The 14434-nt window shown below is 39.1% G+C and overlaps 1 protein-coding gene across 2 annotated transcripts in view; it reads right to left on the reverse strand.

The window, feature by feature from the left end:
* CERS6 (ceramide synthase 6) overlaps nt 1–14434 on the reverse strand; it is a 123385-nt gene that overhangs the window by 18763 nt on the left and 90188 nt on the right. For both annotated transcript variants that reach the window (XM_087920009.1, XM_026697100.2), the window contains exons 5-8: nt 10767–10817; nt 9835–9927; nt 2813–2941; nt 1309–1415 (exon numbers count right to left, since the gene is read on the reverse strand). In XM_087920009.1, the coding sequence (XP_087776135.1) occupies nt 1309–1415; nt 2813–2941; nt 9835–9927; nt 10767–10817 (380 nt within the window). The remainder of the gene's footprint in view (nt 1–1308; nt 1416–2812; nt 2942–9834; nt 9928–10766; nt 10818–14434) is intronic.

Consider the following 14434-nt stretch of genomic DNA (forward strand, 5'->3'; position numbering starts at 1 on the left):
AGGACAGCTTGGGGAGGGGGGAGGGAATGATATCATGCCAGAGTACAGAACACACAGAGTTTTAACTTTTCTTAAAAAGAAATGAGAGTTTATCAAGCCACCAGAATTACTTTTAGATTTGGCAAAGCTGTAGGAAAGTTTAGAGGATCTTTTAAGGTTAGGCTTCAGGGGCATGTCTTTCCACAATTTTTTGTTGTCACAGAATGCAAAGCCCTATCCAATTTCTGTAACCTGCCACCAAGAGAAGTGGACACAGCATCGAACTCCAGCAAATTACACCTAAATGGTCACCTAGCTGAGAGCCACATCTTTTCCATGTTATCTGTCATCTGCACCTCTATAACTGTCTGGTTTGGCTCTGCAACCAACAAGACAGACACAGACTTCAACGGATAACTAGAACTGCAGAAAAAAAACAATTGCTGCCAATCTGCCTTCCACTGAGGACCTGTATACGGCACAAGTCAAAAAGAGGGCTGTGAAAATATCAACAGACCTCTCACATCCTGGACGTAAATTGTTTCAACTTCTACCCTCAAAACAACATTATAGAGCACTGCACACCAGAACAACTAGACACAAGGATAGTTTTCCTCCTGCATGCCATCGCTCTACTAAACAACTAATTCCCACAACACTGTCAAACTATTTACTAAGATTGTATTACTATTATTCTTCTCATCCTTCCTATTATCTCCTCCTACTTATGACTATAACTTTGTTGCTTGCATCTTTATGATTTATATTGCTTTATTTAGTTTCCTAGTATGATTTTGATTGCTTATTTAGTATCCAATGACTAACACTAAGTGTTGTATCTTATGATTTTTGATGAATGTATTTTTATGTACACTGAGAGCTTATGCACCGAAGACAAATTACTTGTGTGTCCAATCACACTTTTCCAATAAAGAATTCTATTCTATTCTATTGTTACCATAGTCACAACACTATAAAGCAATCTGTGTAATAATAAAAAAGCAGATGTTAAATTTGACACCTAATATTTGGATGGTGGTAATCTTGGCAATGCTCTCTTCCTGCCAGGAATCACCGATTCTTCACTAGGGGGAAAATATCACACTATAAAAAAACTACAGTCCTGAAAACATTTCAGGCAACAGACCACGAACAGGTTCTTCCCATACAATCCTTGAACATAGTCTTTCATAAAACCTGGAGCCACCTATTGGCCATGCCTGGTAGAAACTTTGGGAAGGGCAGCCCAACAAAGCCACAGATTTCCAGATTGAGGAAGGTTGCCTTAGCATATGCAATCCCACGGGGGAAAAAAGTACACTTACTTACCATAAAGGATATATGCCAAGCCTTGTAATAATGAAAATAATAGCAAACGAAAGGAAGAGGAAATCACAGAGTTTTTGAAACTTGCAGTAATTTGCCATTTTGGCTGCCTGTAATAAGAAAAGGAAATAGGTCACTTTCTTTGTAAAGAAACTGCAGAAATTGTACCGTATAAAATATTCAAGTATGCACGGTCACTATTTGAATTTTTTTTACTGCCCTTACTACTTCTGCTTTGAGGCTTTGCAGAATATCGTGAGGGCAAAAATTGACACTGTCTGTTAACACCTCTCATCTTATTTTTTTAATGTCTCTACTGCTACATGCCACCTTTATTTCTCGATGATACTTTCCTAGTGCTTTCAGAGCTAACTGGAATCTTCAAGATACCCCCTTCCCAAAGAGGTCCACAGCCATCTAAAAATCATCTGTTTGCTTTTTCTTCTGTACTAATTCAATCACATCCTTGTTATTTGACCTCTCTACATTCAATCCCTTCTTTGAATTATATTTCAAATACTGTATACTTGGGCTTACAAAAAGTTTTGACAAAGTCACTGTAGTAGATTTAGGGATGAAGGCAGACGATGACAAGTATTTTAGTACTCCATTAAGGCCCCTATTTTCTTCTGATGAGAAGAAGCTGGGACTAGGGGGAGTTTGGGCTGTGAGAGGTAGCTAGAACTTCCTCCTGACCAATAAAATGTTGGCTGCAGGTTCTGAGAATATCAAAGATTGCAGGATCAAGTTTTCTGAGTAGGTATAATAGTATGTGGGAATGACCTTGGGAGAATGGATAAAGAGATGCTGCCTAGGAAAACGGTCAAACAAGTGACAGCATAGCTTGCAGTTGCACAGTTGGTGGAGCAAAAGGCTCAGGAAGGAGTTCTCCCCAAGTCTTTGGGCTGTACAGTTGTCTGTGGGAAAACTATAACTTCAGATTTGCAAGATTCTGTAAATGTAGCTTTACAAAAAAATAGAATTAGTTTATCTGGTCATTTCCTGTCTGGTTTAGCTGCTAAGGATGACACCAGGCTTGGATTCATATCCTCCCGTAAATGCCTGGGAGAATAAGAACCAACAGGGTAAAATTAGTCAGAAACATACCAGCAAAAACATCAGGAATGTTTTATTTCTTTTCAGTGCTACTATACTTAGGTGTGTAGTTTTAAATTTGGTCATATTTTGCTTCCGTGGTTTCTTGCCTGCATTAAAATGTGCTCATATAATTATCTAGCAGCGTGTTTTAAATGAATTTTGATAATAACACAAATTATGATAAAAATAAACTACAACAAAAACGGATTCTGAATAAGGTGCAGAAAGTCAATCTCACTGTGTTCATGAGTCTCACTTCCAAAGACAAATACAAAGGTATTTATGGTCTTACAGAAACCGTCCTTTAAAACAATGTCAATACATTATGAGCTTTCACAGGGTACAATATTTGTTCCAGGTAGAGACCATTTTGGACAGCAAAGAATTATTACAAATAACTCTCTCTTACCTCCAGCACGAAATCGACAACATCATGAAGACAACAAGCCAGGGTTCCAAGTCGTGTGAAGTTGACTACGTAAGAAATAATTAGTAATAAGACTGCCACAATATGATGTGTGAACATGATGCTAAAATCCTGGAAGATAAAGAGACAGAAAATAAAGCACCATTGCATAAACTAGTTTTAGTTTTCCATGTGTCTTTATTTTCCATCTTGATATTTTTGAAGAGTAAGGAAGTCTAATTTTTCTTTGTGTCACAATATAACATAGTCTTCATTTAGCAATTCTTGTGGTTACCTATCCCTGCCACCCCACATTGCCTGCAGTTGATCTTTGTGGCTGATGCCAACTGATGAAGCCATGCTCAGCTGAGGCAGCTGCTGCCTTTCATGAGAATTTGGGGAGGCTGCATGAGGGCCTCAGGAAGGCCAGCAGCTACCTCAGCTGGATGCACCTCATCAGCGGTGGAAGGAAAAGAAGTGCAAAGGGCAGCTGAGGCTAGCAGGGGTAGACACAGGGGTGGGATTCTACCAGTTCGGACCAGTTCTATAGAACCGGTTGTTACGATTCTGCACAGTTCGGAGAACCGGCAAATTGCACCACTGGCCTGAAAGCAGAGCTGAACCTTCCTTAGGACTGAAGCTTCTATTTTTCAGTGCAGACTCAGGCAGCAGATTGCAGAAAGGTAGATCTGGGAGTGACTCTGTGATTCTGCAAGCAACTCAATCTGCCTGCTTGCTTTGCCTCATTTTGGGTAAAAGCTGCTCTTTTTTTAAATAAAAAAACTCAACATTTACATAAATATTTACAATATTTACATACAAGCCATGCCCACCCAGTCACATGACCACCAAGCCACACCCACAAATTAGGGCATGCCCACAGGACCGGTTGTTAAGAAATCTGAATCCCACCGCTGGGTAGACAGCAGAGTGCAGGATGGCCAAAAGGGCAGAGATTGTGGGGGGAGGGAAGACACATATTGAATGTGTTTTATGTATGGGCACATGTATATAGGAATTTGGCAGCAAAAGAAAGACTATCTCCTATCTGCTAGAGCCAAAATATCTATGCATGCTCATAAATGCTTTTCAGTTTCTTCAAGGATCATGGACTTTAGCAGATGGGCGTCCACGCCAAGTATGTCCCTCTCTCCAAAAGCAAATTAAAAGGATCTGCTCTTTCCTCTCTTGACTCTTACCTTAGTGCAGATTGAGCAATTCACACAATCTCAAAGGCTGCAGTAGGACATGTAGGCATGTTTTAAGGAGTTGTAAATGGTGAGATGAGTGGCTCAAGGATTAAAGCATTCGTTTTGCCCTTTAAACTCCCCCAAACTCCCCCAAATCTACAAAGAAGCTCAACATTTTTGGCTCTTTGCTCTGGGAGATGGCTTCATGGAAGGCACAGATAGAATGGTGGAGGACCAGACAGCCTGGATTTTATTTTTATTTTTAAAATTAATACCTAGGAACATCAATATGATTTTAATGTTCTGGGAAAGACAGTGTGGGTTGGACAGGTATTGGAAAGACTCAAGTTCAAGTACACCCTTACTTCAATGGAGGAATCTGAATATAAATCTAACAAAATAAAATCAATAAGCATGTGGGGACATTCCAAGACTGCCCCCTGGTGTGTTTAACATAAAAATACACTTTATCCTCTATCGGATGCACTAGAAGAAAGAGACACATTCTTTTTATTGTTGCCATAATAGTTTAAGTTTCTACTATTCCACATTAGCAGGATTAGCACTGCCAAAGCTATCTCTCTCTAAAGGTGACTGAGTCACTCTAATTATTGCTGATTTTAATCAGGTTCCAAGAGACAGACAGTTTTCTAGGATATTTTGATAGGTTTTTTTTTCCAGAAATCTGGAAAAGAAAATTACACACATGCACACCTCTATGATACAGGGTAATTAGCAGCTACTGTAGTTTCAAAACTGGCATTAGCTACTCCAACTCTTCATAAATACCTGTGCAAAGGAACACATCTATTGTAGATTGCTCTTGGCTAGGTTATGATTTGAAGTAAATGTCAGTATTTCATCTGCTTTTGGAGGAAATACTTGATTGCTCTATAGAGGAATCTAAATGTCTTTCCCCCAAGTAAATATTTTAGTACACCAATAACTTATTAAGGTAGCCCTTTTCTAAAATCCTTTAAACAATGACTTTGAGATAGGTCTCTAAAAATAATATCTGGCAAAACAGACCTGACCTTGTCATCCTACCAAAGTGTAAAAGTTACACTGGTAAATTTGACTGATGTTCAGGTAAGATATTCTAGGATAATCATAAACTTCTTGCCAGTCCATTCTCTCTCCTTAATTCTTTCTGCAAACCATAAATGTAGCATGGTGATACATAGAAAAATGCTAATTAAACTGCCCACACATGCCTCTTAAGCTTACAACAAGCTGCACATGATGATAGCCAATAAAGATAATTCATCCCTCAGGGCTCATTATGAGCTATGCAAAAAATGGCATCTGTTCCAACAGGTTATTTTTGCAGAATGCCAATCCGATCATATGCACTGGATTTGCATATCCTGTTCATGAAACCTCAGCCAAGCAGAGGTAACCAAGTGGAATAAACGCATCAATAACTAAAAGACACTTTTGAGAATCGGAAGACGCTTTTCTGTCAAGAGTTTGCTACTGGATAAACAGCAGGGTAAGCACATCTGTAATATCAACCATTCATAACCTAGGATTATCCAGTTGTTGGATGTGTCTTGCTATGCCTCTTCTCCTCAGCTGCGAATGTGAATGAAGTCACCAACATTAATTCCAAAAGACAGGTTGTTGTTTTCTTTAAAAAAAACTCACACACAGTTGCTGTGATGATTGTTCAGTCTGTATTTGTACTTGGCAGACTGCTATGGTTTCCTAACAGATGGAGGAAAAAAAACCCCTCCATGTTCTTTCTTTCTTTTATTATTTATTTATTTGTCAAGCAATTATAAGATAACATAATTATAAGAATATTATAAGATAACATAATCTTCTTCTTTTGTGTTTCTTCCTTTATCTAATTTAGACCCCTTGCCCACCTGACAAATAAATTGACTTTATGCATTCTTGTGACAGAAAAAAGATTTTCTCTCCCATCATGTTGGCAAAGGCAGCATACAAGAAACCTGGACTTCTTATAAAGCCAAGAAGAATATGGCTGACACTTCAAGCTTCCACAGGTTAGAAGTACCAGTTATGGTAAGGAGGAATTGAACAGTTCTCCTCCCACGCTTGTGATGAAACGGCCTTGAAGCATTTTCTGGCATATGAAATTCATGGAAAAGTCTTCACAACAGAAGTCCCCAGGTTGTACTCATTGCTTAAAGTTGAAGGGCATACACCAGATAGAATAGAATAACAGATTTGGAGGGGACCTTGGAGGTCTTCTAGTCCAACCCCCTGCCTAGGCAGGAAACACTATACCACTTCAGACAAATGGTTGTCCAATCTCTTCTTAAAATCTTCCAGTGTTGGAGCATTCACAACTTCTGGAAACAAGTCGTTCCACTGATTAATTGTTCTAACTGTCAGGAAATTCCTCCTTAGTTCTAGGTTGCTTCTCTCCTTGATTATTTTCCACCCATTGCTTCCTGTCCTGCCCTCAGGTGCTTTGGAGAATAGCTTGACTCCCTCTTCTTTGGGGCAGCCCCTGAGATACTGGAACACCGCTATCATGTCTCCCCTAGTCCTTTTTTTCATCAAACTAGACATACCCAATTCCTGAAACCATTCTTCATATGTTGTAGCCTCCAGTCCCTTAATCATCTTTGCTGCTCTTATCTGCACTCTTTCTAGAGTCTCAACATCTTTTTTACACGGTGGCGACCAAAACTGAATGCAGTATTCCAAGATATTCATCTGATGTACAAAGTGAAGTCATAGTGAATAGCAAAAAGTCAGAAGTCAGGAAAATCATTTGTCAAACTGAAAATCAGTAGGCCCAGTTGGGTGGAAGCAATTTTGCTGCTAACCTGACCCCGGAGAAATAAAATAGGATCACAGCTGCTTAATGCAGTAAGATCAAGGGTCCCCCTACTGCTTCTGTTCTGATTCACCGTGGAACTGGGGTGTTCTGATTTTATGTATGCACTGGTAAGTAATGCATCTGGTTGATTCCTCTTCTGTATGACATATGCGGGCAGGGAAAAAAATATCTGCCAATCATGCTGCAGTCAGTCTGTCTGCACCAGTCTGTTAGTCAACTTTAGGTCCTTTCCTGTTCCCCTCCACTTACTCACAATACTTTCATAGACAAAGCTGAATACTCTAAAAAACACAACAGACTGGAGTCATGAAAAACCTGAGTCATAAGTGTGATTTTTATTCAGGATTTATTTCCCCCTCCCCCCTGCTTTCTTTATATAGCCTTCCAGATTCCTTCATGCTCTGTGTGGGGACACTGAGATGGAACTGATCCTATCGTTTCAGAGTTCTACTAGTTCACCATTCCATTTTAACACCACTGCGGCTTTGACATTCTCTACTTTTTTCCCTTCCCACCCACATCGTTTCAATCTTTGCACAAAATCGGGACTGCAGGATTAATGTGAATTACTGTAGTCATAGGACAAGCTGAGTAGTCTACCCTGCTGTGCAATTTTGCACAATGCAATAGAATGATAGTAACCAAGGCTGATCAGGAACATGAAGGAAGCGGATCTTCCTGAATTGGGTAATACACACTGCTCAGATCCTATACCCCAATGTCCACCCCATTTTGCCTCTGACTTAAATAAGTGGTGAAACACGATTGATTTTATACTCCTCCCATCTACTGCTGGATACTATTGGCTTAAGGGCTGGTGAAGAAAGATAGATGAGAATGATTTAAGTCTATCTCCTCAACTATGACCCCTTTATGACCTGTGGGCTTTAACTCCCAAAATTCCTGACCCACCATATATTGGTCCATTCAGAGTTCTGGGAGTTGAAGTCCACGGGTTGTAAAAGGGTCGTAGTTGCCCATCCCTGGACTAGAATAAGCAACAACCAAAGGATGAAGTGGGGGGAAATTGTTATGGCATGTTTCTTCCATGGTTGTCTATAGGGAAGATTTGTAATATCTTATCCTCTGCTTGTCACTTGGTTGAGTTGGGCAGCTATAGAAAGAGAATGAATGAATTAAGAAATAAACAAAAGGCACACTTCCTAGCTCCCATCAAATGATAATACTTAGGAGAAGGAAGCAGAGCGTGCCCACTCTATCTGACCTGGTAGGATAGGTAGATGTCCCCAGGGACATCTGCCCTTGGCCCTTGTGTCATACAGAGCTTTAAAAGATGATGACCAGCAGCTTGTACTTCACTCAAAGTATGTCCATCATAGTGCAATTTCTTGCTGTTTCAAAATCATAAAATATTCCGTGAAATAATTGGAGAAAGCTGTGACACTCCCAAAAAGCTGTGACCTGAGAAGGCTTTGCAGCAACATCAGGCTCCGCAGCATATCTTTTGTTTCCAATGCTATTCTCAGGCAATACTAGGCAGCTGAAAGTGAATACCCATTTTTATTCCCACTAGGATAATTTTAAATCCTACTTCCAAGATCAAACATGCTGGAACATGTTTAAGATTTTTTTTCCCCCTCTAGGAACAATCTGCTTTCTGATAAAAAAGCAACAGTAGTAACAAAAACATTAGGTTACCAATTATACAAGGATGTTTTTTGTGTCGTGGAAATGAAAACCACCCAGAGTAGCCCTAAAGCGAGATGGGCAGCAAATAAATCTAACAAACAAATAAATCCAACTGCTAAGCAACCAATATGTTTTCACACAACCTTTCCCAACCTGGGGTTTAAAAGTCAACTATGATCATTTCTACCAGCATGCTCAAGTTCAGTATTGGAAGAATATCATATTGGGTTATGTTACTATAAATTATTTCTTAGTACATATCCCCCCCGCCCTTAGGTGTCCTCTAAATCAGGGGTCCTCCACCCCCAGGGCACTACCAGGCAATGACCTATGTGGAACGGGGCCTTATGAGCTACAGGCCAGCACATACGGGCAGTTCGACTCACACGAACGGTGGCCTGGCACGCATGCACGCGCAACTCAACTTGCAATTGAGCTGAGTATGTGTGCGTGCTAGCCTGCCGCTGATGCGAGTCAAACTGCGCATGAGTGCACGCCAGCCAGCCCCTCACATGTCCTGGTTCCCCTCTTCCTTCCCCCACTGCGTTGCCAAGGCACAACGGTTGGGGACCGCTGCTCTAGATGAGTTAATTTCAATTCCCAAAATTCTCTGCAACAGTTTTACTGACGATGGAATTCTGGGTGCTGAAATCTGTACATTGGAATATTTAATGACACATAAAAAATAAATATTTTCTAGAATACTTTAATATAATCTTAATAAAATGGTATCATACTAATGAACCAGTGATCAATATTGCTATCAGCTCCCAAAAGATATTAAAAGTACCTCAGCCTAGTCCAATAATGCTAGCAGGTTATGCAACCTGACTTTATATATTGTTTTCTGAAAATATAATAACCATTCACAGCTGCAGTCTTAACACCAAATTTATATTGCCCTGGACAATTAGAATTAAGATGCTGCTAATAGGGCAGTGCAAAGCATTCATAAAAGTGTTTTGGAAAGCATATTAGTACAGATGAAGTACTTCTTTTTATACTCTATGTGCATGCAGACAATGTTTTTATTGGGATTATCCACAAAATTAAGCAACTATGCATATACACAGAGGCTGACAGAGTTGAAAATGTTTAACTCTGTTATATTTCTGCCTATATACCACTTTTTATGTTTTTATTTTAAACCACCCAGAGTCACTTAGGTGAGAAGGGCTGTGTAGAAATGTGATGAATAAAAAAATAAGGTGCATAAGTCTTGCAAAAGACATGGCTGGATTAATGCTTTGAAGGGCAATACTGTACTTAGTGGTTCAAATGCTTTGCACAGTCCTTGGTCACTATTTAATGCATATGTGTCAGTCAAAGAGATGTTACACAGCTCTATCACATAGCATTGTTCTTACCTTTCTTTTGATGTCAATGAACTGAGAAAACATTAGAGACCAATAGAATGCCAGTTCAAGTATATAGTAGTAATGAATCTCAGGCATCAATGGCTGGAGAGTAAAAATAAAAACAAAATATTAAAACCCAGCAAGGTAAATTCAATAACTTTGTGAACAAATCCTTATCAAAAATAGATTTCTGCATAACAATTTTGGAGATTTGGTGGGTTTAAACAATATTTTGAACAATACCTTTTCTTTATTTTTTTTCAACCCAATGAAATATTGGAAAGAAATTATGTGAAGGGCTGAAAACTCTCTCTGTCCATCAGCAGATTAACTCTCCAAAAACAAATGAAAAGAGCTCAAATTTGGTGTGATGGGAGAAGCTGACAAATAAAATCAAGTTGGAAAATTGTCTGGTTCCATCATTCCAGAAAAAAATATATCCCACAATGCATACTACTTATGAGAAAGGCAGCTGATCCATCTCATAGCTGTTGTTGTGGGGGAAATAGAGGAAGGAGTATTAGGTAAGTTTGCCACTTTGAGTTATTGGTAAAAAATAATAACGGCATGATACAAATAAATAAAATACAAGGGCAGTAAAACTATATATAGACACACGTTAACTTCAGGTAAAGAAAACAGAACTGTTTCTTATGACTGCTGCTGATAAAAGGGTTCAAAAAAAAAATTCAAGAATGCTTGCTTTTTTCAATGTCCAGATCTGTGTTTTTCAAACTTAGCAACTTTTAAGATGTGTGGAATTTTGGGAGCTGAAGTCCACACATCTTAAAGTTCTCAAGTTTGAAAAACACTGATCTAGACTAAATGAACGAACTGCAAGGTTGTATTTGAAGATGGCAGCTACGGCCATTTCAAAGGATGGCTGTACATTTTCAACATTTTACATTCATGTTATGCAACACTGGTTGTTGTTATTTTACCTGGTATGGGTAACCAATCCAGCACTGCTTTGTGTTCCACAGCCAGGGACTCTTAAAAAAAGTAAATAAATAAATGAGAGAGAAAGAGGGAAAAAAAGATTAAAATGCATGCAGAGCAATGCAACCGCATCTTTTGGATATTTGAAACACATTCATTTGGCCCTGCCAGAAGGAATAAAGCTGGGTGACTTTGGGCCAATCACATTCTCTGAACCCAACTGCTTTCACCAAGTTCTTGTTGTCGGGATCATAGGAAGAAGAAGGAGTGTTGGATATGTTCTTCACTTTGAGTTATTTGTAAAAAATAAATAAATAAAGGTGAGATACAAACAACAAACAAACGTACATTTGTCTGTGGCTTAACTTGTCATATGAACTCAACCATTATGCTTTGCAAATTAAAGTTTATGGCTTAAGATGTTGTAGGATTCTAGCTAGCTATGGTTTATTCAGCAAACCATGGTTATTTGAAACAGGACTTAGCACAATTAAGTAATTCAGTATTACTAATATCATATCTCAAATACTAATTATTTTCACTTTCAATGTTTTACTTATGTGTCTGAGGTACTTACTTTATACTCTAGAGTCTAGACCTCATTATAAATGACATTCTGCTACACTCAATAATGCCGTGTTCCATTAGTCCATAACTTTCTTTCCTACAAGGTCTCAAAAATAAAAAGGGGCACTAATGGTTGATCCTTGATTTTTGTCCAAATGTTTGAACTTAATTAAGCAGTCTGGCTATGGATCCATTTAGGAAATGAAGCTAACAGTTATTGGCAATCCTAAATACTTTTTAAAATAAGTCATTTAAATCTTAAGCATGTATATATTATCTTGTATAAGGAGAACTTCATATTCTGCATTTCTTATGAACTGTGTCACAATCAGCTACACAAGTGGGTGACATAGAATTAATAATCAAACCACAACCTAGCAATATGTAATACTAGAAATATTTAATAATAATACACAGCTCAATTAATTTTTGTTATATTCTATGGACACTATACCTACCTACATTTATAATGAGAGAAAGATAAATTTATTTTTCTTAAGCTATAAATGATCCAGTATGAAAAAAGTTGAAATCTGAAATTTGAAGTAAACTTGAACATTTTATTGACTAAATTATCTTAATTGTTAGGATTGCAAAATATTCATAGTACTTATTATGGGCTAAATATTGATCTGGGCTGCAGGTATGATTATCAGGCAACAAATAAGCAACCATACAATGCAATGAATAAAAAAGGGGGAAAGCTAAAGTAATACGTACTTTTAATGATTTTTTAACAAGGCAATCAAAATTGAAATATATCCCAATAAACAGCTATTTTGGAGCCTGCCATACTTTCTTGGTGATTTCAAATTTTTAAATCTGAACAAGAAGAAAAATCCTCAAAACTGTAACATAATGTTCTCACTGGCTCAACAATCAACCTCTGACTACTTTTGCTTAGTTAAAACCTTGCAGCCAGTCACAAAAGAAGCTGGTACAAAACTAACTGATAATTCTACTTTCATGTAGCTCCTGGCCCAGTTTCCAAACATCATCACCTCATATTTCTGGCAAGAGCAATCTGTCTTTTCCTCTAACTTGAAATAAAGTGGATATCATAAACATAAAGAAGAGGGGATCACAAATAATGGGCACCACCACCAACTACTAGTGCAATAATATTATTTCCATTTATTCATTATAGGAATGAAATGATGGCAGCAGTGATATATGCAGAAAAGAAACAGTTTGTGATATTTACTAATCCTTGAGCAGAAGACAGCATAAATAATAATAAAAAAATTCTTGGACTAGTAAATAATAAGGAATTTTGTTAGGATGATTAAGTTCTGATTCTGATACTGAGTTTGGAATTCACCTGTTCTTCCTCTACAAATGTTATTTGTTAGCTTCTTCTATAAGTCGATTTATCCATTTACCTTAACCAAAAGATGTTTTAGAAGGTCTTCCCTGATACCTAAACTTCTAAATAAATATTTTTAAACTACTCAAGGCCCAGGCAGATGGCCAGGTTGAAGTCCTATCCATCAGCAAAGAAGTACAGATAGTCCTCAACGTATAACCTTTAGAAATTACAATGGTGCTGTACTTCTGCAGGGCCCGCATGATCATGTGATGAAAAATTGGGCACTTACAAGTGACTGTTGCACCTGCCCCATCTGTCCCCTCCACCCTTTCCGGCTGGGTCCCAGAGGATTCATGTCATCTCAGAGCCTCCTCTGCATCCCATTATGCCTTGTTCCACTTACCTTTTCCAAATATTGCCTTTCTGAAAGAGTTCCTAACCAATGCGACATGTGGCCTTCTTGCAGAGGCTATCTTGCACCATTCTGAACTTGGCTGCAATTCTTTGCGATCTCTCGGAAGGGCATGGTTTTTCCAAAATATGAGATTTGGGGGAAAACTTTCTGAAGGATTGAAAAAATGGTGCCCGCTTCCAGAATGGTGGGAGGTGGCCTTGATAGGAAGGTCGCAGGTCGTATCAGCTGGGCACTCTAGGAAAGGGGAGCTTCAGAAATCGCCATTCTGAATGAGCATCCTGCTCATGTGACATGTGGCCTTTTTAACAAGGATGATTTGCATCATTCCAGAAGGAAGCACCATTTGCCCAATTTCTCTGAAGAGTGTTTTGGAAAATACTTCTGATACCTTTCAGTCAGGTTATGGTAACAAAATGGCATTGGTCGCACTTTTAGGTGACCACTGGCAGGAGCAGGATAGGGGTAGTTCATCCATTCTTACTATTCTTGACTGTTCAGCTTCCCTCAACCAGTATGGTTATCAGTATGCTTCTGGTTCAATGCAAGAAGTGAGTAATGACCTATAGAGTCCCATGGCATGGGGCTGAGACCACCTCTTCCCAGTTATGTCTACCTGCAGGGGTGGGATTCAAATTTTTTAACAACCGGTTCTGTGAGCGTGGCTTAGGTGGTGGGCATGGCTTGGTGTCATGTGACTGGGTGGGCATGGCTTGGTGGTCATGTTACTGGCTGGGCATGGCCAATTCAACATCACTCACATCGAGGCATGCATCTCCTCGCCTGGCCTCTCATGACTGTGGGGAGGCTGCAATAGTCCTAAGTGTGAAAAATGGTCATAAGTCACTTTTTTCAGTGCCATTGTAACTTTGAATGGTCACTCCACACAAGCAAAGTACCAGCAAAGGAGGGGAAAAAAACTCCAGAGAAGTTCCTGAGACAGGAAGTCTAGCCCTGCCAAGAATGTAATAAGGGTTAACGGAGAGGCAGTTTCTGTAAGCAACACCAGAATGTTTCCTTCCTGCCTTCCTTACAGGATTAGGCCAGTAATTTCTTCTAACAACTGGTTCTCCAAACTATTCAGAATGTTAACAACTGGTTCTAGCGAATAGGTGTGAACCTGTAGAATCCCACCCCTGTCTACCTGTCCCATCAGCTCTAGCAGGAGGAAAGGCATGCTAAAACTCCTTTCTACTAGAGAGCATCATCTGACAGGGCCCAGGAAATAAAGCCTTTTCTACTGTAGTGTCTGCTTTTGAAACATCATCCCCACCCCCACCCACTCCCAGCGCTTAGACTGACCTGAATCCTACTGGTTTTTCAGAAAACCTTAAGGTATGATTTTGTTACTTGGAGATCCAGATGTGTGTTAGAGGCTATAT

The sequence above is a fragment of the Pseudonaja textilis genome, chromosome 1 (genome assembly GCF_049901715.1).
Source record: "Pseudonaja textilis isolate UNSWEBS1 chromosome 1, rPseTex1.2, whole genome shotgun sequence".
Taxonomy (NCBI): Eukaryota; Metazoa; Chordata; class Lepidosauria; order Squamata; family Elapidae; genus Pseudonaja; species Pseudonaja textilis.